The following is a 23,632-nucleotide window of genomic DNA, read 5'->3' as shown; positions in this document are numbered from 1 at the left end:
AGTCCCTTCAATACGTCTTTCCGCTTCATCAATTCTGCTATTGGCCGTTTTATTTCTGCCCTGATATCTTTCAGATTTTCCACTGTTTCACGGCGAAATTCCCTAATTTCATGCAGAACAGTCTCCAGCTTGGACATTTTCCTGGGTTCGGGGGACCTGTGCACTGTCCGTTCCTCCTCCGCATGCACCTCTGTTAGCTCAGTTAGCTCTGGTGTTAGCTTACCCCGCTCTTCTTCGTCCGTGTGTATCTCAGTGATTCTATAAGATTTTTTTCGTCTTTCCTCTTGTCATTATCAAAAGCCCATTTATGCCTTGATATTTTAGGGGTTACACGGCAAAATTCACCACTCAGGGCTTCACCCAACTTAAAAGTCGGGGAGCAATGTTTTTACGCTGCCGCTATCATCGAGTCCCGACCGGAAGTCCCAAGTAATATTTAACCAAATATTAGCAGGGGGGTTTTCTAGGAAAATTTACCAAGGGGGCGACACCAGATGCAAGGCAGCGAAGCAACTGAGCTGGTAGATGGGGCTCCCCCTTCCGCAGTGTGGAGCTTTTGAAAATTTTAGGTCAAACTGGGGCCTTCTGAAGCTTATTTAAGGATTAGTAGTAAGGACAAGTACCTCAAATGGGCAAGTTATCACAGACACAGAACATTACAGAACTCCGTAACACGCAAGACTGTGTGTTTTGGAATCAAAATGCTGGCATGAAAAAGCGAAGCAGATTGGAACAACAACAGGGCGTGGGAGCTGCGTGAAATAGGAAATACTGACATTTTGCCACGTTTTTAGTATTTGGGGAAAAATACACTGTTTATTACGAACAGGCTTGCTTTTTCCTGGCATCAATGTTATGTACTTATGGAAGAATCAATCACAAAGGGAAGGAAGACTGTATGCTAGGAATAATGCTTAAAATAATAAAAATAAAAATCAGCATTTTGGTAAAGGGGGTGCAGCGCCCCTATTTCCCAGTTTAGAAAAATCCCTGATTAGTGTATGTATATACAGTATTTGAGCCTGCATGTATAATTTTGACCATGTGTGGATCAGAGAAGATCCAAAATAAATTTAAACGTCTGCACTCAATTCTTGTTTTTAAAAAGTCATTAATGATGTAAGCTGTAGAATCATTCTACCCTGACAAAAAGAACAGTTAAAAGACATCATTAAAAGCCTAAAATTACTCCCATGATGAGTGTATGTAAACATCTGAGCACAACTGTAGAATAAATAACTGGCCATGTTAACACAAACTCTGTCGCTTCAGTCACTAAAAATATGGATCAATTTATATATTTCATCATGCAAGTATTGCTGTCGTAATTCATTTTAAAAACCTATTCAGGTAAAGTAATTCTCACCTTAATTCATTTATTTTAAACATCTTTAGATTAGCCGAAAAAAGAAAGCAGCTTATCTCTTATTCAGGATCTTAATATTCCCTTTCCCTACCTTTCTTTAAAGTTATATTTTGTGAACTGATCTGAGGTCAGTCATCTGACACTCACCTTTCAGAAGCATTAAAAAAAAAAAAAAAAAAAAGAGTAACTGAATCTGGACCTGTCCGGCAGTTTGAGTTATTGCTATGCTTTTACTCACTGGTTATAAAAAGTGGTTCTACTGCCCGAACTGAAAAACATCCACACCTCAACTTCCCAAAGTGATTTCAAAGCTATGGATTTTTTTTAAACCATCTGTAGGAAACAGTGAAGTCAAATCAGTGTTACATCTGAATCAAGAGCAGTGTGCACGAGCGTGTTCCAAAGCTTGTGAAGGGAAAACAAAACAAAACAAAAAACCCAGTTAAAGATGTGCAGAGTCCAAGTAGTCAAGTGACATCAAGACAGACAGGCCTGCTGGTGTGGGTCAGCACCAGATCTGTTCTGAACTACTGACACAGGATATAGATGTTTCTTTAATAACAACATGTGATGTTTATAAAATATATCTCATTAGTAAGGCCAACTCGGGCATTAAAAAGAGATTGTGAGCACAAATAAAGGCACTCCGTTTTACTCAGGAGATTAGTTTGATTTGCCATCTTTATTTATTTATTTTTTTGGCACAGTATTGGGAATCGTAAAGTCACTGTTGACTTTGACATGTCTGTTTCGCTGGACTACTCTATTTAATGTCTGCTGCAAAGCAGGAAACCCTGATGCCTCCTTTTTTTATTTAAATCTATACAGAAAATAAAGGAAAAATGTAAAATCTAGTCCCCTTCTACTCCTTAAAAAATAAACGTGTCAATCTATTATATACTCTCTCAAAGTAAGCTGTTTTGGTCCTCTATTATCAAAATGTACAAAACATTACAGCTCTGTTATAGTTTAGGAAAAAGACAACACGAGTGAAGATTGTTTTGTCACAGAAACAATCCTGATTAGTGACAGCGGGAGACCGACGTGAAGCAAGACGGCGAGCGAGCTCCTTTGCGACTCTGACAGAACGCTCGCTAGCCCTGTGAAGGAGCGTTTCCTCTGCAGTCCGCCTATATGGACGTGTGGGTGCAATTGCGGTTACAAGTATTACTCTGGACGCGTCTTATCTGGCGTGCCGAGTTAAGAATTTTAATCCCACCTCAACAAACCGGTCCGTTTGGTTTGTTGTGTTTTCAGGAGACTATCGCCCTACATACTTTACTTCAAATGCCTCTTACTTGGTGATATCATCAGACTCCTGAATTAACGTTAACGTCGGGGGTGCTGAGATGATTAGTATTTTCAAGTAAGGCCATGCCCGCCGCCTTTCCCATATAACGTGAACGCAGCATTTCTCTGCAGAGGTAAAGTAGTTCTCGGGGTAACGCCGGTGTAGGTTAGAAGTAGGGGACGGCTGTAAGTTTGTACCACTTGACCGTCTCCTTGCTGAGGTCAAATTCTTTGAGTCTGAGCGTGATGCCTCCCAGGAAGTAGTTTTCACGGAGGGACTCGGCACTCAGAACGCTCAGCTGCAGCTCCCGGAGGCCCAGCGATTCCTTGCTGAAGCCAGTGTACACCAGCTGTGGAGGAAGAGGAAGGGAAAAGTGAATAACTACAGTATACACTCTGGTTTATGATCTGCTCATACACACTTTGGAATTTTGCAACTGAACAAAGATCCAACACTAGATAAAAGTATTAAAAATAGACAAAACAATCGTTAACTGATTTCAGTAACAGTCTCTGCATAAAATGCAGTCATGTCTGAAATTTGAGGCTTTCCTCACCATCTCATTAAAAGTGGGGTTCCTGGTTTTTCTTGTGATCTTGGTCTTGCGTTTAGAAGTCTTGTGTGGATCTGGAAGCAGGTAGGTTTTCACATATGGGTTGGGCTCTGTCCCTTCTTCAGAAACCTGAAGAGAACCAAGTGGATTAAGACAAATGAACATCAGAAATGAAAGAATGTTTCCAATCAGTGCCTCAAGATGAATATACAGCGTCCATGTTTACCAGGTCTTTGATGTGCATGACCATAATGAAGAGTGTGCTGTTCCTGTAGGAGATGGACAGCTTCACTTCTCCTTCCACTTTACCAGAAGTGGGACTTAGAGGAGGCTCTGCAACAGTCAGTTACAATATGTTCATATTACACAGACACACAAGCAAAGTGGATAACACCCAAATGTAAACAGTCAAAGATAAAGGACATAATACTGTGCAAAAAGGCAAGGCACACCCTAGATAGGGAGCCAGCCCAGGCAGGATAGAGACAGACAAACACATTCACACCTACGGTTAATTTAAGGTTTCCAGTTCAGTAAACCTGTGTGTCTATGGAAGTGGGAAGAAGCTTTAACATGCAGGAGGAACCCAAGCAAACACGGGGAGACCATGCAAACTCAGCGCAGAAAGAACCATGTGGGAAGCGATCCCAGGACCTTCTTACTGTGAGGCAATTGTGCTAACCACTAAGCCACCGTGTTGCTCCAGTTGTGGACAGAATTAATCAAATATCAAAGCAACACAGAACCTTTAATATAACACTTACACAGATGCTTGTCATTTGGTAGTTTGTATGTCACGTGATACTAATCATTTGTCCCATTTGCAATTTTGTTCCATTTATTGTGTAATTTTGGTTCCATACGTTTTGCACTATTGCACGCCATGACCACCTTAATGTAAAAGCACGATGTATTGTGTTTGCATGCATGCAACAATCAAGCATTGATGAACTGCGCACTCACACTAGCACTCTTGCAACCTGTGACACGGTGATGGCGCTTACTTTAAAAACAAATATTGAGAGTTTTGTTTGGGTGACAAATGATGATTTGAAGGAGCTTATTAACAGTGCTCATTTTCTAACACGCACGCACACAAAAAACAAATCCAGTAGGCTGTAAGCTGTCTGAAGGCATTTGCAGTATTCGCTGAGACGTGTCTAGCTGAAGTAGAAACACTGTCGGATGAAGAGCTCAACAAATATCTGTCGTGATTTTTTGCTGGACTGAGGAAAGTAGACGGGAGTCTGTAAACAAAGAAGTCAATGCACGGCATCAGGTACAGACTGCATCGCCATTTTAAGACCATGAGAGATGTTGAGAAGAATTTTGGAGACATGCAGATTAGGTGAATTGGAAACTTTAAATTGTCCATAGGTTTCTCTGGTGATAAAATCTGAATTAATATGAACTGTGGCTGGATGATATACCGGTGTTAAAACAGGTATGAGTCCACGTCATAATATACTGCGGTATCATTTAGACATCATCTGACATGACGTGCTCTGCTGCACAGCTGCGTGTCCTCGAAATCATCTCTGCCCTTCTGCCCAGCAGTGATTTCACCACATACATTTTTAACAGAGTTTGGCTGCTCCCTTGTTTTCACTCAGGGTCACCACAGCAGATCCAAGGTGGACCTGCACAGTTGGTTTGGCACAGGTTTTACACTGGATGCCCTTCCTGAGGCAACTCAGTGGCAGGGGTGGGATTGAAGTGGAAACTTCCGCACTGAACCAAGTGCACTACCACTTGAAATAAATAAAAAAATTCTAGCAAATATTTAACTTGACCCATGGATTAAAATAAACACAAGAGTACTAATATTACACTTTAAAGATAAAAAAGTTATACAATACCAGTACTGTGAAGACAAGTGACAATATTGTAATTTTTCCATAGTACCCAGTTCAAATATGAACAGTAGTAACACAAAATGTGAGTTCAGATGGAATATTATCAAACACACACACAGTGAGGTTGGTGAATTCTTAAAGAATACAAGCTGCAGATATTTACCCGGTGGTTTGGCTGCAGCTTCCAAACCTTCCGTTTTGTCATCTCGAGCAATTGGATGGAAGAAAGTGTAGATCAGATCACACTGGAAAATGATCAACGAGGATTAGATTTTTCTTTTTCTCCCTGCTGTAAAACACAAGAAGGCACTGGTCCTATATACAGACCCTTAAATACAAAGGTTAGCCAAGGAATCCCTAATTATCCTGATTAGGTTTTAACTTTTTAAAAAATTTATATGAAATTTCTAGAATCTTATTCTCTGGAACCTGGTGACACACTGTAAATTTGACAGTGAATAAAAAAGTAAATTAATTTGCAAGTAAATGACTTAATGCTGATGTTATTTGATAAAAAAAAAATCAGCTAAGGTGTATGTACTTATGCTGTCAGTTGTACATCCTATAAAAGTCTAGTTAATAAACTGGGAACTCTTATTTCCAGAATGAATCACATAAAACAACAGTGAGCATTATTTTAGAAATGCAGTCAGTACAGCTTGTGAAAATATAAATGACAGAGTAGCAGTTAATGATGATCAGGTACGTAAGTACAGTTTCATTTTGTTCATGTTACCTGAGTGACCTCTGTGGAACTCCTCATCAAATTGTGGACATAGTTGTTGAGCTCAAACTTCCTCTTAGCCGCCACTTCTTTGATGTGTGTGCGACCGAGCACCATTTTGTTTGGGAAGCTGGAGACACATAAGAGACAAGTAAAAAGTATTATTTTTTTGGGCCCTCAGGAAGTATGAAGTAACTTTTCCTTTTGCTACTGACTGAAGTGAGCGTGAGAATGAGTATGCTCATCACACTCGCACACTACGCACTATGTCCTGGAAATTTTGATGAACACTGTGGGGAAGAGGTCAAAATGGAAAAATGTTCAATTTTCATGACCATACTTTGTCCCGATTACATCCCTGATATATTCTCGGTGTTGTCAGTACATGCGTGATCACGTGCACACCATATTCTCAGGGAGATTTTTTTTTTTGGGCTGTGTATCAGCACCACGGACAGTGACAATTTTCAAAAAGCAGTCCATAGACTACTACTGGCAGACCCTAGAAGAAGAACCCTACTAGGTCCAGTCATTACTATGTCCTTATTAAGGTCTTACTGTGTCCTGATTCAATTATGTCCTCACTTCGTTTTTTTTTTAACATGTCCAAAGTCCGACCACGTCTTCCACATTCATGGAGACCATATCACATCCTTATTGGCTTCTACTGTGTTCTTGCTATTTTGTACAAATTACTATACTATACAAGTTACTGTGTTATAACTTACTGGTCCACCCAATTTTTTGAAGATGTAGTGGAAACAAGGCAGAGTGTGGCAGGGTGAAGAAAAAACAACCAAACAACCAAACCTATAACAGTTAATGATGACTGTATAAAATATTAAGAACTTAAAGTCATTTTTCATGTAGGAATGGCAGACTGGTACTATAACTGCTTTCCCATGAAGGAAATCAGCTGAGAAAATGAAAGTCTGAGTGTTTTCTGTAGTGAGGTGCACCTCGGTAGCTTCCAAAGGGGGAAGAGGATGGCCAGTTTGTTGTGGAGCTCCTGAAACTCATCAAACGTACGGAAGACAAACTGGGGCTCATTCTGTCCATCCCTCAAAATTCTCACCACATACCTCTGTAGAAACAGGACAGTGACAGTCATAGCTACGCAGTGTTTACACAGCACTTAAGCTGTTTAAATCTTGGGTGGTGAGTCAAGAAAACTTTCTAACACTTCCAACCTTTAAAGCGAACTAAAAAGCAGCTTATGGAGCTTACATAGTGCTTGTCAGGGTTGTATCTTTTCTGGAAGGAATAGATGGAGGCATGGTGGATGCGGCCCTCTTGTTTCATAGTGTAGGTCCTGGGGGAGAAGGACAGAATGGGTTCGTCGTTGGCTGGCAGACCAGAGAATCGTAGCTGGGCGAGGTTGTGGATGAAGAAGTTGAACTTGGTGGCCACACTCCCCAGACTGGATTCTATCAACCTGTAGACAACCAGGAGAAAGAAGGTGGTGAATAAGATCAACATTTCACTTTATATTTTACAGAAAGTTTCACAGATAGTTTTACTGCTTTCCATCCCTACAGGTATTTGTGTTACTTCAAGGCATCATTAGCTATTCTCAGTTTTCCCACTGTTATACTGCCACCTGATGGATTTGAAGTTTGATAGCAAAAGATACTCTCATTCTTCCGCAAATAACTTTTCAGTAACTATAACTATGATAACCATCAATAACATGGATACAGCTATATAGTGGAGGATGGAAATCTTCAAGGAGTGTTCGATGGCTATCATTTTGGCATATTTCCTGCAATGAAACAGAAGTGGGAGACAATTAAGTTAGCAATATGACAGAGAGATGGGACGACCTGGTGAAGAAGATCGTGGATTCTGCGTCTGTGTTGTGAGGCTGCAGGGCATCAAACACATAGGTTAAATCCTGGGGCCCAGTGAGCTCTGGCAGTCCTGATGATGTCATCTACAACAAACAGAAACCATGACAAGAGCTTATCAAACACACATACATACATTTTTTGAGTTAAAAGTTCCCAACATGAAAAATGAAACTTAAATATTAAATTTCAAATTAAAAATTTAAAAATAATTTATGCAACATTACTTCATGCAAAATTAAATCTTCTTCAGAGTACCCCCGAAGTGAGTCCTTTCGGGGGTACCTTCCACACTGAAACCAAGCTGAATACTTGGCCACAACACTGCAGATTGTCTTGAGACACACACACACACACACACACACATATATATATGTGTGTGTGTGTGTGTGTGTGTGTGTGTGTATATATAGTAAAACTACAGGTAAACCCTAGCACCAATTAGACTTATGTATGTCCTTGATTAAAGGCCTGACCTTGAATAGGGGCCAGCCTCATTTAATGACTGGATCAAAACTTTGTCTGAAAACAAAAATAAATGCCTGCCTTAAAGAAGCGCCGGGCATTAGGTGCATTAAAAAGATTACATTTGGTGGAGTCATTTTTTTTTCCTGTCTGCTGTGGAGTGGTACCTTAAAATCCTAAAGCCTGATTTTCTACAATTCCATACAATGACATCGACGTATGCGCGACCCTTTTAAAGTTCTCCGTCGCGCTGGTGGGAAAAGCGGCTTTTTCTGGATCAATCTGTCCCTCAACAGCTCCTGTCTTATACAATCATCAACCTCCAAACCAACGTTAGCGGTACGTGCAATTTCGCTCCATGAATTGCGGGTCATTTGAGTGTCTTTTTATAATAATAATAATAATAATAATTTATTAATTTATATAGCGCCAAATCACGAGTAATCGCCTCAAGGCACTTCACAAACATTTAAAAGCAGAATAAAATTAAATAAGATTAAAACACAATAAAAAAATGTAACCATAAAAGGTAAAAGAAGTAAAATAAATAAAATGAATAAAAAAAGACACACAATCATATAAAATATGACTGTGTGTCTTTTTTCTGACTCAGTGTTGTAAAGTTGGTCATATTTGTGGAGTTTTCTGTCAAATTGTATTTGATCATGATCAAAATATAATCAGCGTGTGCACTGCAAAAACTATTAAAACATGATATTGTTTCGACCGGGCTATGGAGAGGGTTCATAGCCCCACAGAGGACTCTGATCTAAAGCAGGTGTCTTTGGGTCTCAACTCCCAGGGATATATGTGAAACTTAACACCACATTACAGTGCAGGCTGCAAGCAGCATTTTGTTAATGAGCTTCTTCCTTCTGGGAAGCGCTCCCGGTGTGTAGTGAGCGCCTTGTATGGCAGCACCCTGACATCGGGGTGAATGTGAGGCATAATTGTAAAGATGGAAAAGCGCTATATAAATGCAGTCCATTTACCATTCAGAGTGCATCATTACAGGAGGAAGAGATACAAGAACTCATTTGTGCCACACTCCATCACAATTTTAAATCAGAGGGAGACCAATTGAACATGTTGTAGCAGACCACACACTGGTTTTAAAATTACTTTATGCTGAGTGTTTTATGATGAATGTTTAATGTGTTTTTCCTGTCTTGGGGCTTCGACAGTTTATGTAAGTTTTACCTTATCTTATCTTAATAATCTCCAGCCTTGATTTACAGCCTGCCTCATTTAGGTGCCGGGTCTGAGCACGGTTTGAAAATAATAAATGCTCGGGTTTTAATCGAGGAAATTAATCCTCGAATCAGCAAGTGTCAGTGCTGAACTTCATTTCGTACCTCTGTTGCGACTGGGCACATCCAAACTGCTCTGTCTGGTACATGCGAGGGGTTTTAATGGAAATACATTGAGATAAGATGGGACGTTTTGTCCGATGTCAGCGAAAATCTCTTCCACAAAATCCGTCATATACAGTGTGTGTTACATGGAAAACCATACAACAGCAATGGGACTTTTGCTTTTGTCTGTTGCGTGTGAATATCCAGCTTATAGTTTAGGTGAGTTTTACTGCATTCATATTAAATAAGCCATTTAAAAATAAACAAATAATCTGAGTTAAATTCATTATTGTTTAGATACCAAAATCAAATTTTCATTCAGTTTTTCCATATTTTCTCATTTAATGTAAGTTACAAAAATAATAAATAATATAAATAATAACAATAAATAATGTAACAAGGACTGAATTTTATTCAGTTTATTTAATTATTTACTTACTGTTTCGTGCATGCTAATCTGAACAGTCATGACATTCATGTCTCTGGATCCTCAGCCTTTGATTGAGGGGTGGGTGGGAAGAGCTTCCAGACTTGCAAAGTTGCTGGACAGAGATGTTTGGTGATGCCAATACCTTTACAGTAGAACAAAGGTCTAGGTCTTTTGGGTCCTGGTGCTTCCTGTGTTACTGTAAGGTTGTGGGACCTGGAGGCCTACCAGTGGCCTAAAACAATGACTAGATGTGTTTAGTACGAGGTCTCTTCAGAGGATTCTCTGATACTGTTGAAAACACTGTCCTTCGTACTACTTTGGAAGAATAAGATGAGGAGTTATCTCTTGTATGCTGAGGGAGTGTCAGCCACAATATTTTGGCCATGTAAATGGACTGCATTTATATAGCGCTTGTCCATCTGAATCAGACGCTCAAAGCGCTTTACAATTATGCCTCACATTCACCCCAATGTCAGGGTGCTGCCATACAAGGCGCTCACTACACACCGGGAGCAATAGGGGATTAAAGGCTTTGCTCAAGGGCCTTTAGTGATTTTCCAGTCAGGCAGAGATTTGAACCCATGATCTTCTGGACTCAAGCCCAACACCTTAACCACTAAACCATCACCTCTCCCATGTGTCATGTTTATGTGAGATTGGCCCAGCATAAAGGTGCCTCAGTGTCAAGGACCCCAGCAACTGGAGAAGGACAAGGGGACAGCCATGTTTCACCTGACTGCAGCAGATAGATAGTCACCTTTGAGAGATGGGGATAGGTTGGTTGTCTGCCTAGATGCTTGCCATCCAGGACCCCAGGTGAATGTGGCGTCAAACAATGTGTGGTCCTAGACCTGACCTTTTGTCTCATAATGCTTTATGATACTTTATACAAGAAAATATGTATTGAAAGAGCACATCTAAACACCCATATACCTTTAGAAACAAAACATATAGTTAATCTAAAAGGTGTTGGATCATGAACCCCAAGTTGCGCCACCTTGTCTCAGAGGGGACTCACTCTTGCAAACACACTGAAAAAGGTCCAGTCTCTGGTCTCTGAATCAAAATAATATACCATAAGAAAGATTGCTAGCACACAGGAAAATGTTTGCCAAATAAATCTGAATTCCATAAACTGTTAGTACCATGTTACTGCCCGGTGGACAATACAAAATTACAATATGAATCTGTTATAGCTGAATTCTGAACGTTAGCATCCTGTGTTTGGGTAAGATGGGTTTCTATCACTTGACTTCAAGCAGCACACTAAAAACTGAGATATGACCTGTGTTCAATATCATCATGGGGCCTTTGGTAAAAAAGTGTAATCTACAGGAACAGAGGTGTAACAATAATACTATACAGTAGAAACACAAGTGCCCCGTGTCCAAATTGCATTTTACCACAAAAAAAAGCACACACACACACACACACACACACACACACACACACACACACACACACACACACACACACACACACACACACACACACACACACACACACACACACACACACAAAAAACACTTCATATTTTTAGGGTGTGTGTGTGTGTGGGATCTTCTTGGGGGATTTGTTTCTATGATAACAATAATCAGCTAATGACTATCTTATAATGTACAGCTTTAAAAAGTACTCGCCCTCAGTTTTTTGTCCCTATTGTGAGAGATTTTGAGTGACAAAACAGCAAAACTAAACCTCTCCTCCTTGTTTTTCTGAAAAAGCACTGCAGTGATATCATCTTTCTGAAAGGTTCAGGGATTTTCAACATAAAAGCACACAGAGTGGGCTCAATTTCTGGAGGTAGCTTCAAGCAGCTTCAATGACCTCGCTTAGAGTCAAAAGGTGAAAAAAGAAAAAGAAGACACCCCCCTCCCCCCAAACAAAACACGCTGCGTTTGGGGGGGAGATGCTAAATGGACACGGAGTCTGTTACATGTTACAAGCAACCAAATAACCTTGAAAGCACCGAACGTAAAAGCACTCCTGACAATGGGGATGAGCAACAGTGTGTCCTGAAGGTCCAGGAGATGTAGGTTTGTTTTCTGCGCAATCAGACCCAAACAGAACTTCATGTGTTTTTGCTTGTTTGTTTTTAAATACTATTAACATGTTTTTATTTATGTCATGCTTGCAGGAATCTGGATATGGTCACTTTGCAACTATTTTGAAGAAAGACTTGAGTATTTCACTGATAAACCACCGTTCATTTTGAAAGACTTGATTTTTTTGTTTTTGCACATGACATTTCAATACAAATATTCAATCCCTGCAGTTGCTCCCTGCATAATATGGTACATGTCCTGTCTGTCTCGGCTGGTGTTTAGTGATGGTGCTAGCAATGGTTGCTGATGATAGTTAAGCACTTATTTTTCCAGATGAAAATTATTTTTTGAAGGCATCTCTGGTGGTAGGATTCCAGGATTTTTATATTCCTGCTGTAGTAGTAACTCAGAACTGTGCACCATACAGTGTGGCCAAAATAGCTGCCTTATTGACTAGTGCCTTGGTCTGTGGATAGTTGAGAAATACTCCTATGGAGCTTTGTAAAAGCCCCACTGGTGAGACAGATGCATTTGTTTTCCATGTCTGTCCTTGAGAAGAAGTGACAAGTAAGACTGGGAACTGGTGCACATTTTCATGGATGACAATGTCAACTGTTATTATTAGCGGGGGTGCACATGGGTCAGGTGAGAGCCGATGAAGAACTTTGGAACAGCTATGTAATGGCAATAGCATGACATACCTATTCCAAAACTTGCACTAAAGATCTTTGTCTGTGTGGGTGATGCAGTCATTGTCATCTGCATATTGCAATTCCATAATGGATGTCTCAAAGATCTCAGACTTGGCCTTGAAAGGGTTTAAGCTGAGCAGCTCCCCATCTGTCCCATTGATGACCTAGACAGTGGTGAGTAAACTGACAGATTAGGTGGAGAACGACTAATAAATCAAATCAAATCAATTTTATTTTAAAAACTCCCTTTTAACAGGAAGAAACCGCCAGCAGAACCAGGCTCAGGGAGGGGCAGTCTTCTGCTGGGACTGGTTGGGGCTGAGGGAGAGAATCAGGAAAAAGACATGCTGTGGAGGGGAGCAGAGATCAATCACTAATGATTAAATGCAGAGTGGTGCATAAAGAGCAAAAAGAGAAAGAAACACTCAGTGCATCATGGGAACCCCCCAGCAGTCTAAGTCTATAGCAGCATAACTAAGGGATGGTTCAGGGTCACCTGATCCAGCCCTAACTATAAGCTTTAGCAAAAAGGAAAGTTTTAAGCCTAATCTTAAAAGTAGAGAGGGTGTCTGTCTCCCTGATCTGAATTGGGAGCTGGTTCCACAGGAGAGGAGCCTGAAAGCTGAAGGCTCTGCCTCCCATTCTACTCTTACAAACCCTAGGAACTACAAGTAAGCCTGCAGTCTGAGAGCAAAGTGCTCTATTGGGGTGATATGGTACTATGAGGTCCCTAAGATAAGATGGGACCTGATTATTCAAAACCTTATAAGTAAGAAGAAGAATTTTAAATTCTATTCTAGAATTAACAGGAAGCCAATGAAGAGAAGCCAATATGGGTGAGATATGCTCTCTCCTTCTAGTCCCTGTTAGCACTCTAGCTGCAGCATTTTGAATTAACTGAAGGCTTTTCAGGGAACTTTTAGGACAACCTGATAATAATGAATTACAATAGTCCAGCCTAGAGGAAATAAATGCATGAATTAGTTTTTCAGCATCACTCTGAGACAAAAACGTTCTAATTTTAGAGATAATGCGCAAATGCAAAAAAGCAGTCCTATATATTTGTTTAATATACGCATTGAATGACATATCCTGATCAAAAATGACTCCAAGATTTCTCACAGTATTACTAGAGGTCAGGGTAATGCCATCCAGAGTAAGGATCTGGTTAGATACCATGTTTCTAAGATTTGTGGGGCCAAGTACAATAACTTCAGTTTTATCTGAGTTTAAAAGCAGGAAATTAGACGTCATCCATGTCTTTATGTCTGTAAGACAATCCTGCAGTTTAGCTAATTGGTGTGTGTCCACTGGCTTCATGGATAGATAAAGCTGGGTATCATCTGCGTAACAATGAAAATTTAAGCAATGGCGTCTAATAATACTGCCTAAGGGAAGCATGTATATAGTGAATAAAATTGGTCCTAGCACAGAACCTTGTGGAAGTCCATAATTAACCTTAGTCTGTGAAGAAGATTCCCCATTTACATGAACAAATTGTAATCTATTAGATAAATATGATTCAAACCACCGCAGCGCAGTGCCTTTAATACCTATGGCATGCTCTAATCTCTGTAATAAAATTTTATGGTCAACAGTATCAAAAGCAGCACTGAGGTCTAACAGAACAAGCACAGAGATGAGTCCACTGTCTGAGGCCATAAGAAGATCATTTGTAACCTTCACTAATGCTGTTTCTGTACTATGATGAATTCTAAAACCTGACTGAAACTCTTCAAATAGACCATTCCTCTGCAGATGATCAGTTAGCTGTTTTACAACTACCCTTTCAAGAATTTGTGAGAGAAAAGGAAGGTTGGAGATTGGCCTATAATTAGCTAAGATAGCTGGGTCAAGTGACGGCTTTTTAAGTAATGGTTTAATTACTGCCACCTTAAAAGCCTGTGGTACATAGCCAACTAATAAAGATAGATTGATCATATTTAAGATCGAAGCATTAAATAATGGTATGGCTTCCTTGAGCAGCCTGGTAGGAATGGGGTCTAATAAACATGTTGATGGTTTGGATGAAGTAACTAATGAAAATAACTCATACAGAACAAGCAGAGAGAAAGAGTCTAACCAAATACCAGCATCACTGAAAGCAGCCAAAGATAACGATACGTCTTTGGGATGGTTATGAGTAATTTTTTCTCTAATAGTTAAAATTTTATTAGCAAAGAAAGTCATGAAGTCATTACTAGTTAAAGTTAAAGGAATACTCGGCTCAATAGAGCTCTGACTCTGTCAGCCTGGCTACAGTGCTGAAAAGAAACCTGGGGTTGTTCTTATTTTCTTCATTATTGATGAGTAGTAAGTGAGTAGTAAGATGTCCTAGCTTTACGGAGGGCTTTTTTATAGAGCAATAGACTCTTTTTCCAGGCTAAGTGAAGATCTTCTAAATTAGCGAGACGCCGTTTCCTCTCCAACGTACGGGTTATCTGCTTTAAGCTGCGAGTTTGTGAGTTATACCACTGAGTCAGGCACTTCTGATTTAAAGCTCTCTTTTTCAGAGGAGCTACAGCATCCAAAGTTGTCTTCAATGAGGATGTAAAACTATTGACGAGATACTCTATCTCACTTACAGAGTTTAGGTAGCTACTCTGCACTGTGTTGGTATATGGCATTAGAGAACATAAAGAAGGAATCATATCCTTAAACCTAGTTACAGCGCTTTCTGAAAGACTTCTAGTGTAATGAAACTTATTCCCCACAGCTGGGTAGTCCATCAGAGTAAATGTAAATGTTATTAAGAAATGATAAGACAGAAGGGAGTTTTCAGGGAATACTGTTAAGTCTTCAATTTCCATACCATAAGTCAGAACAAGATCTAAGATATGATTAAAGTGGTGGGTGGACTCATTTACATTTTGAGCAAAGCCAATTGAGTCTAATAATAGATTAAATGCAGTGTAGAGGCTGTCATTCTCAACATCTGTGTGGATGTTAAAATCGCCCACTATAATTATCTTTTACAATTTCAGCTGTAAAACCATTTAGAAAACATCAATAATTCCAGCTCTCTGGTTTGCCCTGAGTAGGGTTAAGCTGAGGAACTGGTTGCAAAGAACACCTGCACTGTTTCGGCATTAGTTGTCAATCCCTGCATCGAACTACAATATTTTCCTCTAAGATATAGAAGTATAAAGCAAAAGAAAACAGAAACACTAAATTAAAGTATAAATAAATCAAACTGACGATGAAAAAAACAAATTTAATGATAAAACCTAACACCAGGCCATAAACAATAACAAAAGACATTCAAGCAATTCTTGTGTGTTTATGGAGTAACATCAACCCTGCCCCACCTCACACAGAGCAGAAAAAAAAGATTGCAAAGAAAGAAGGAAAGAAAAAAAATCCTTCAGGTTTGTTAATGAGGATGACAAAGTGTCACATGTACGGTGTTTGTGTGTTCCACCTCACCAGTGACAGCAGGTTGAGGAAGAGCCCAGAGTTCTTGCGGATCAGGTTGTAGGCCTGGCAGCACAAATCTACAAACAACTGGAAGCGGCTGGTGGGACGCTCTCCACCATTGATGACGTATGCCATGTCAGAGGTAAGAACAAATGGAGCTCGGTCCCTAATGGAAGATGCAGGGACAATGAGACAACAGTTAAACTCAGCTGCTAAAAAAGATCAGCCAAATGTTAAAGTAGTCTGAGATGAGATCAAATCCCTGAACAAATGTCAAAGAGTCTCTCCTGCTTTTAACTCACACAGGGGTTGAAAGATCAGTGAAGAACACTGATTGAAAGGCAGCTCATCCGCACAAACCCCAGGTGTTAATGCGACAGTACAGCAGAGCACACACAATAAAGCCGTGTCATCTTCATCATCTGTAAACCTTTGAAGTGGAGCGTCACAGTTCTCTGGAAGTGTCTGATTGTGGGGTTACACAAGCACAAAGAAGCCAATTCTGGAACCTTTCTTTGAGTATGAGCACTAATTTGAGTTCCTGGATGTGGAATTTTGGAGTGCCTTTTTGGCGCAGACTCACTCCTTTCTGTACTGCTGATCTGACTTTGGCAGTCTGTCGGAGGTATAATCTTCATGGAATGTGGCTCCTTCATGTAAATCATTTCTCCATGTCGTTAACTTTTGAACAGCGTCCAACTCCAACTCATGTGGACGTTTTAAGAGGTTGATCATGACTGCTTCCTTGGAAGACATAATGGGGCGTGCATGACCGAGCACAGTGTTCAACTATAGTGCAGAAAGTCATTTGGACCAGTGACGGGAAAACTCTGACCATCCAGCAGTGAACGAGGATCTGTCTCTCTTCAGAGTTAGGGAGGGTGAAAGTGGTGAAGGGGAAGAAGATCAGCACTGCCCTTCTTAAGTTGTGCCGTAGATATGGTCGGACTCTAACGCATGGTTTACACATAGACGGTTTTGTCGGCGGGTAGTACGTAGACCGAAGTTTGCGGTAGTTCCGGCTGTTTACGTGGTGGAAAGGGGCGGAGCATTTCTCCGGCGTTTTGACCGCCGTAATAGCCGCAAATACGCAGATAAAACGCCGCTAAATCCACTGAATACGTCGGGCAAGGGGGGTTAATACCCAGTTCTATCCTTTACAATCGCAGGTTAAGACGCGCGTGAGAACGGCGGTGTTCTGCTGCCGCCGATAATGCCCTGTGTACCGCGTGATTTATCCAGGCAAATCCTGCATTACTCCAGGAACTTTTGCATATAGGCACCGCCCCCAGAGTATAATAGGCTGAAGCAGCAGGAATACATGCCTCTGTCACTGCAGGGGGAGGGAGCTCATCTCTCAGCCTTTTCTTCTCCTTCCTTTTTCCCCTCCTCAATGTGTTGCTCGTCTCCACCACAGGGCTACCCTCTGCTTCTGAACCAGACCTCTTGGTAAGTCCTTGCCACTGCCAATTTTCTTAGGAGGCATACTGGAGATTCTCTGCAAAAATATCTGGAGCTGGCTGCGAGTGAGAGGCCTGCATGCAGCACGCTAGCGTTTTTATATTGACTGCTGCCTATCGGCCGTTTGGAACGCCGTTAACCGGGAGGTGGCGTTTAGAACGGCGTACTGTCCGCTAGCGCCGCCGTTTTGTCTGCCTCTGTCGCCGGTTAAAACGCCCTTGAGGACGCCGATGTGGGCTCTATCACCGGTTTACATGCCGCTGATTAGGGATACAATGCCGGCCGCCAATTACGGCGGTGTAAACTGCGGCACTACAGGAAGGGGCAGGATGAAACGGCGATTAAAAGATATCAAACACCGTTGTTCGTGTTGTCTCCGTCGTCAAGCGAATTCTCCGGGAACGCTCCCGGAATTATTCGACATGTTGAATAATTTTTTCGACGATTCCCGGTAAAGCTGGAACTAAGCCACGCCCCCTAGTGCCGGCGTTAACAACGGTGTGTGATCCTTAAGACGGCCAAAAACTCTTCCGGGACGCTTCTGGGAGCTCTTACCGTCTATGTGTAAACATAGCTTTATGTCCACATTCCATTTCACTATGCGACTAACTTACCTATCTTACTTTCCTTGGAATTCTTTTTCTGATCTCCAAGTGTTCATTTCCCAGCTCTTATCTCTGAGTAGAGGGGTGAGAGGTACGCATAATATGGTACATGTCCTGTCTGAAAAACCCCAACGGTCAAAACGACCCCCTGTGAGGAAGCACTTGGCAACAGTGGGAAGGAAAAACTCCCTTTTAACAGGAAGAAACCTCCAGCAGAACCAGGCTCAGGGAGGGGCAGTCTTCTGCTGGGACTGGTTGGGGCTGAGGGAGAGAACCAGGAAAAAGACATGCTGTGAGAAATTAGTGAGACGCCATTTCCTCTCCAACTTACGGGTTATCTGCTTTAAGCTGCGAGTTTGTGAGTTATACCACGGAGTCAGGCACTTCTGATTTAAAGCTCTCTTTTTCAGAGGAACTACAGCATCCAAAGTTGTCTTCAATGAGGATGTAAAACTATTGACGAGATACTCTATCTCACTTACAGAGCTTAGGTAGCTACTCTGCACTGTGTTGGTATATGGCATTAGAGAACATAAACAAGGAATCATATCCTTAAACCTAGCTACAGCGCTTTCTGAAAGACTTCTAGTGTAATGAAACTTATTCCCCACTGCTGGGTATTCCATCAGAGTAAATGTAAGTGTTATTAAGAAATGATCAGACAGAAGCGAGTTTTCAGGGAATACTGTTAAGTCTTCAATTTCCATACCATAAGTCAGAACAAGATCTAAGATATGATTAAAGTGGTGGGTGGACTCATTTACATTTTGAGCAAAGCCAATTGAGTCTAATAATAGATTAAATGCAGTGCTGAGGCTGTCATTCTCAGCATCTGTGTGGATGTTAAAATCGCCCACTATAATTACCTTATCTGAGCTAAGCACTAAGTCAGACAAAAGGTCTGAAAATTCACAGAGAAACTGAAAGTAACGACCAGGTGGACAATAGATAATAACAAATAAAACTGGTTTTTGGGACTTCCAATTTGGATGGACAAGACTAACAGTCAAGCTTTCAAATGAATTAAAGCTCTGTCTGGGTTTTTGATTAATTAATAAGCTGGAATGGAAGATTGCTGCTAATCCTCCGCCCCGGCCTGTGCTATGAGCATTCTGGCAGTTAGTGTGACTCAGGGGTGTTGACTCATTTAAACTAACATATTCATCCTGCTGTAACCAGGTTTCTGTAAGGCAGAATAAATCAATATGTTGATCAATTATTATATCATTTACTAACAGGGACTTAGAAGAGAGAGACCTAATGTTTAATAGACCACATTTAACTGTTTTAGTCTGTGGTGCAGTTGAAGGTGCTATATTATTTTTTCTTTTTGAATTTTTATGCTTAAATAGATTTTTACTGGTTATTGGTGGTCTGGGAGCAGGCACCGTCTTTACGGGGATGGGGTAACGAGGGGATGGCAGGGGGAGAGAAGCTGCAGAGAGGTGTGTAAGACTACAACTCTGCTTCCTGGTCCCAACCCTGGATAGTCACGGTTTGGAGGATTTAAGAAAATTGGCCAGATTTCTAGAAATGAGAGCTGCTCCATCCAAAGTGGGATGGATGCCGTCTCTCCTAACAAGACCAGGTTTTCCCCAGAAGCTTTGCCAATTATCTATGAAGCCCACCTCATTTTTTGGACACCACTCAGACAGCCAGCAATTCAAGGAGAAATGCGGCTAAACATGTCACTCCCGGTCTGATTGGGGAGGGGCCCAGAGAAAACTACAGAGTCCGACATTGTTTTTGCAAAGTTACACTCCGATTCAATGTTAATTTTAGTGACCTCCGATTGGGGTAGCCGGGTGTCATTACTGCCGACGTGAATTACAATCTTACCAAATTTACGCTTAGCCTTAGCCAGCAGTTTCAAATTTCCTTCAATGTCGCCTGCTCTGGCCCCCGGAAGACAATTGACTATGGTTGCTGGTGTCGCTAACTTCACATTTCTCAAAACAGAGTCGCCAATAACCAGAGTTTGATCCTCGGCGGGTGTGTCGCTGAGTGGGGAAAAATGGTTAGAAATGTGAACGGGTGGTGGTGTACACGGGGCTTCTGTTTAGGGCTACGCTTCCTCCTCACAGTCACCCAGTCGGCCTGCTTTCCCGGCTAAGCTACCTTGGTCCGCACCGACTACAGGGGCCTGGCTAGCTGTAGAATTTTCCACGGTGCGGAGCCGAGTCTCCAATTCGCCCAGCCTGGCCTCCAAAGCTACGAATAAGCTACACTTATTACAAGTACCATTACTGCTAAAGGAGGCCGAGGAATAACTAAACATTTCACACCCAGAGCAGAAAAGTGCGGGAGAGACAGGAGAAGCCGCCATGCTAAACCGGCTAAGAGCTAGTAGCTGCGCTAAGCTAGCGGATTCCTAAAAACACACAAAGTGAATCATGTGTAAATAATTTAGAGGTGATTCAGCAGAGGGAGTGCTTTAGTTAAGGCACGTGAAGATTACACTGTGAAACAAATCGTTATCTAGTTAACTAGATCAATCTCACTGCGCAGATTAAACAGCTAACAGATACAGCAAAACACCGCTGTGCTCCGGAACAGGAAGTGATACAATACTGCAGTGAGAGCCAACCACCAGTAGAGGCAAGCAAGAGTGTAGAGGCAAGCAAGAGAGTGAATAAAGACTGAACATGGTGGGGACTTCGATGCATCCTTGATTTACACCTATTTCTAATGTGGCAATGTTCAGTGGCACTGCCATTACAGAGGAATACTCCTGGTATATCATCATAAATGACAATCTGAATCCTGACGTACTTTTCAGCCACAAGACTGTCCAGAGGGTCTGACGACACACAGTTGATGTTGAATGATAAATGATAAAAGTGGTTGTTTTTGTTGCTTGCATTTTTCTTACAGCTGTCTGGCTATAAAGCTGTTCTGCCAATATATAGAAATGGGGTCAAATTCCACCTATGCTACCTGTCTGTGACCTCACTCAAGACACTTAACGTACACAGTCCCAGTCCACTCAGCTGTAAATGGGTACTGGTCTGGGCCGAGACAGTAATGTGAGTCGGACTGGTGTCCCATCCAGGGAAAATTGTATGCTTGATATTATGGAATCCAGAGATGAGCACTGGCACCAACAGGCCTCAGGGCCTACACAGGACTTGTCTGCCTATAGGGTACTACAGTGAGGAAAATAAGTAGTTGAACACCCTGTGATTTTGCAAGTTCTCCCACTTAGAAATCATGGAGGGGTCTGAAATTTTCATCTTAGGTGCATGTCCACTGTGAGAGACATAATATAATAAATAAAAAAAAAAAAAAAAAAAAAAAAATAATAAAAAAAATCCAGAAATCACAAAGTATGATTTTTTAATAATTTATTTGTATGTTACTGCTGCAAATAAGTATTTGAACACCTGTGAAAATCAATGTTAATATTTGGTACAGTAGCTTTTGTTTGCAATTACAGAGGTCAAACATTTCCTGTAGTTGTTCACCAGGTTTGCACACACTGCAGCAGTGATTTTGGTCCACTCCTCCATACAGATCTTCTCCAGATTTTTCAGGTTTGGAGTTTCAGCTCCATCCAAAGATTTTCTATTGAGTTCAGGTCTGGAGACTGGCCAGGCCACTCCAGGACCTTGAAATGCTTCTTAAGGAGCCCCTCCTTAGTTGCCCTGGCTGTGTGTTTGGGGTCATTGTCATGCAGCTTTTGCTGTGATTTGGCGCATTATAAGATAATTAAATTAAATTAAATAAATCCTCTAAACATGGTAAGTGGAGCTGATTCCAAAAAGCTCTATTCTGGTCTCATCTGACCACATGACCTTCTCCCATGCCTCCCCTGGATCATTCAAATGGTCACTGGTGAACTTCAAACAGGCCTGGACATGTGCTGGCTTGAGCAGGGGGACCTTGCTGCCCTGCAGGATTCTGACTTTCTCAAAATCATCCTTACCCCACAAAGTGAGATCTTGCATGGAATCCCAGACCGAGGGAGTTTGACAGTCATCTTGTGTTTCTTCCACTTTCTAATAAATAATCATAACAGTTGTTGTTTCTACCAAGCTTCTTGCCTGTTGTCCTGTAGTCCATCCCAGCCTTGTGCAGGTCTACAGTTTTGTCCCTGGTGTCCTTACACAGCTCTTTGGTCTTGGCTAGTGTGGACAGGTTGCCTTTGGGTTTTCATTTATCTTTGATGTCTTTTTAGTAGAATGCAATGGGCCCCAAACCTGGGGTCTAAAGTTGCACCCTAGGCTCTATAGTTATCCTAACCAGATCTGGCATTGTATCCGAGGGCTGTGGTTGACTGAATGTGTGAACAGGTGTCTTTTATACAGGTAACAAATTCAAACAGGTGTAATTAATAGAGATAAAGAGTGCAGAATAAGAGGGCTTCTTAAAGAAAAATTAACAGGTCTCTGTGAGCCAGAATTCTTGCTGGTTGGTAGGTGTTCAAATACGTATTTGCAGCAGTAACAATAAATCATACATTGTGATTTCTGGATTTTTTTTTTTTTTAGATTATGTCTCTCACAGTGGACATGCACCTAAGATGAAAATTTCAGACCCCTCCATGATTTCTAAGTGGGAGAACTTGCAAAATCGCAGGGTGTTCAAATACTTATTTTCCTCACTGTAAAACTGACCTAAAGTGATGACTGGTTTTCTTTGGTGCAAAGTCTCTTCAGAAGATCCTTTGGAACAATTGGAATGACTGTGTCAAACAATTGTTTCATACAGGCCTACTTATCTTAACTTAATATCTGCTGGTACTCCAGACCAAGTTTAGCACACCATACAAAACATAGCATCTTTAGTGTCCAAATTCTCTTCACATAAGATAACCAATAGATCATTCGCTCAGTAATAATAATACATTTAAGCTATACAGCAGCTTTCTTACAAGAACTGCAGTTCAAAATTAAATTTGAGGATTTTCTTTCACCAAAACATCAAATCTAGGCTTGCATCTCATATGGACCTTCTGGCAAATTGTAGCTGAATTTTCTCTATACCACTTCGTCATGAAGCTGTATAACTGGGGATACAAAATGCAAAACAACAACAGATACCTTAGACTGTTGAACAACTGAAGTCATGCATCAAGAATGGGAAAGAAGTCCACCTACAAAGCTTCAACAATTAGTGTCCTCAGTTCCCAAACTGCTTATTGAGTGTTATTAGAAGGAAAGCTGATGTAACACAGTGGTAAACATACCGCTGTCCCAGCTTTTTTGAAATGTGTTGCAGGCATCCATTTCAAAATGAGCAAATATTTGCACAAAAACAATAAAGTTTATCAGTTTGAACATTAAATATCTTGTCTTTGTGGTGTATTCAGTTGAATATAGGTTGAAGAGGATTTTCAAATCATTGTATTCTGTTTTTATGTACATTTTACGCAACGCCCCAACTTCATTGGAATTGGGGTTGTACAAAAGGGGCCCATTATTTATGCAACCCATCATCTTGAGTTTCATATTTTTAATTAATTTATATCAAGTTGTAGAGATTTGCCTTGAGTTAACTTTAGAGATAAGTTTAGAAATTTTTAC

General features: G+C 41.0%; 1 protein-coding gene across 1 annotated transcript in view; it reads right to left on the bottom strand.

Moving 5' to 3' along the window:
- Positions 1–1,685: 1,685 nt before the first annotated feature.
- Positions 1,686–23,632, bottom strand: part of pik3c2a (phosphatidylinositol-4-phosphate 3-kinase, catalytic subunit type 2 alpha) — a 205,015-nt gene continuing 183,068 nt past the window's right edge. Inside the window, 9 exon segments of the mRNA XM_034175828.1 lie at positions 1,686–3,006; positions 3,214–3,339; positions 3,437–3,543; positions 5,230–5,311; positions 5,803–5,920; positions 6,750–6,874; positions 7,018–7,225; positions 7,614–7,723; positions 16,051–16,207. Of these exon segments, the coding sequence (XP_034031719.1) occupies positions 2,824–3,006; positions 3,214–3,339; positions 3,437–3,543; positions 5,230–5,311; positions 5,803–5,920; positions 6,750–6,874; positions 7,018–7,225; positions 7,614–7,723; positions 16,051–16,207 (1,216 nt within the window). The 3' untranslated portion in view covers positions 1,686–2,823.

Source organism: Thalassophryne amazonica, chromosome 8 (assembly GCF_902500255.1).
Source record: "Thalassophryne amazonica chromosome 8, fThaAma1.1, whole genome shotgun sequence".
In the NCBI taxonomy this organism is placed as follows: Eukaryota; Metazoa; Chordata; class Actinopteri; order Batrachoidiformes; family Batrachoididae; genus Thalassophryne; species Thalassophryne amazonica.
This window is presented reverse-complemented; position numbering and strand designations above follow the sequence as displayed.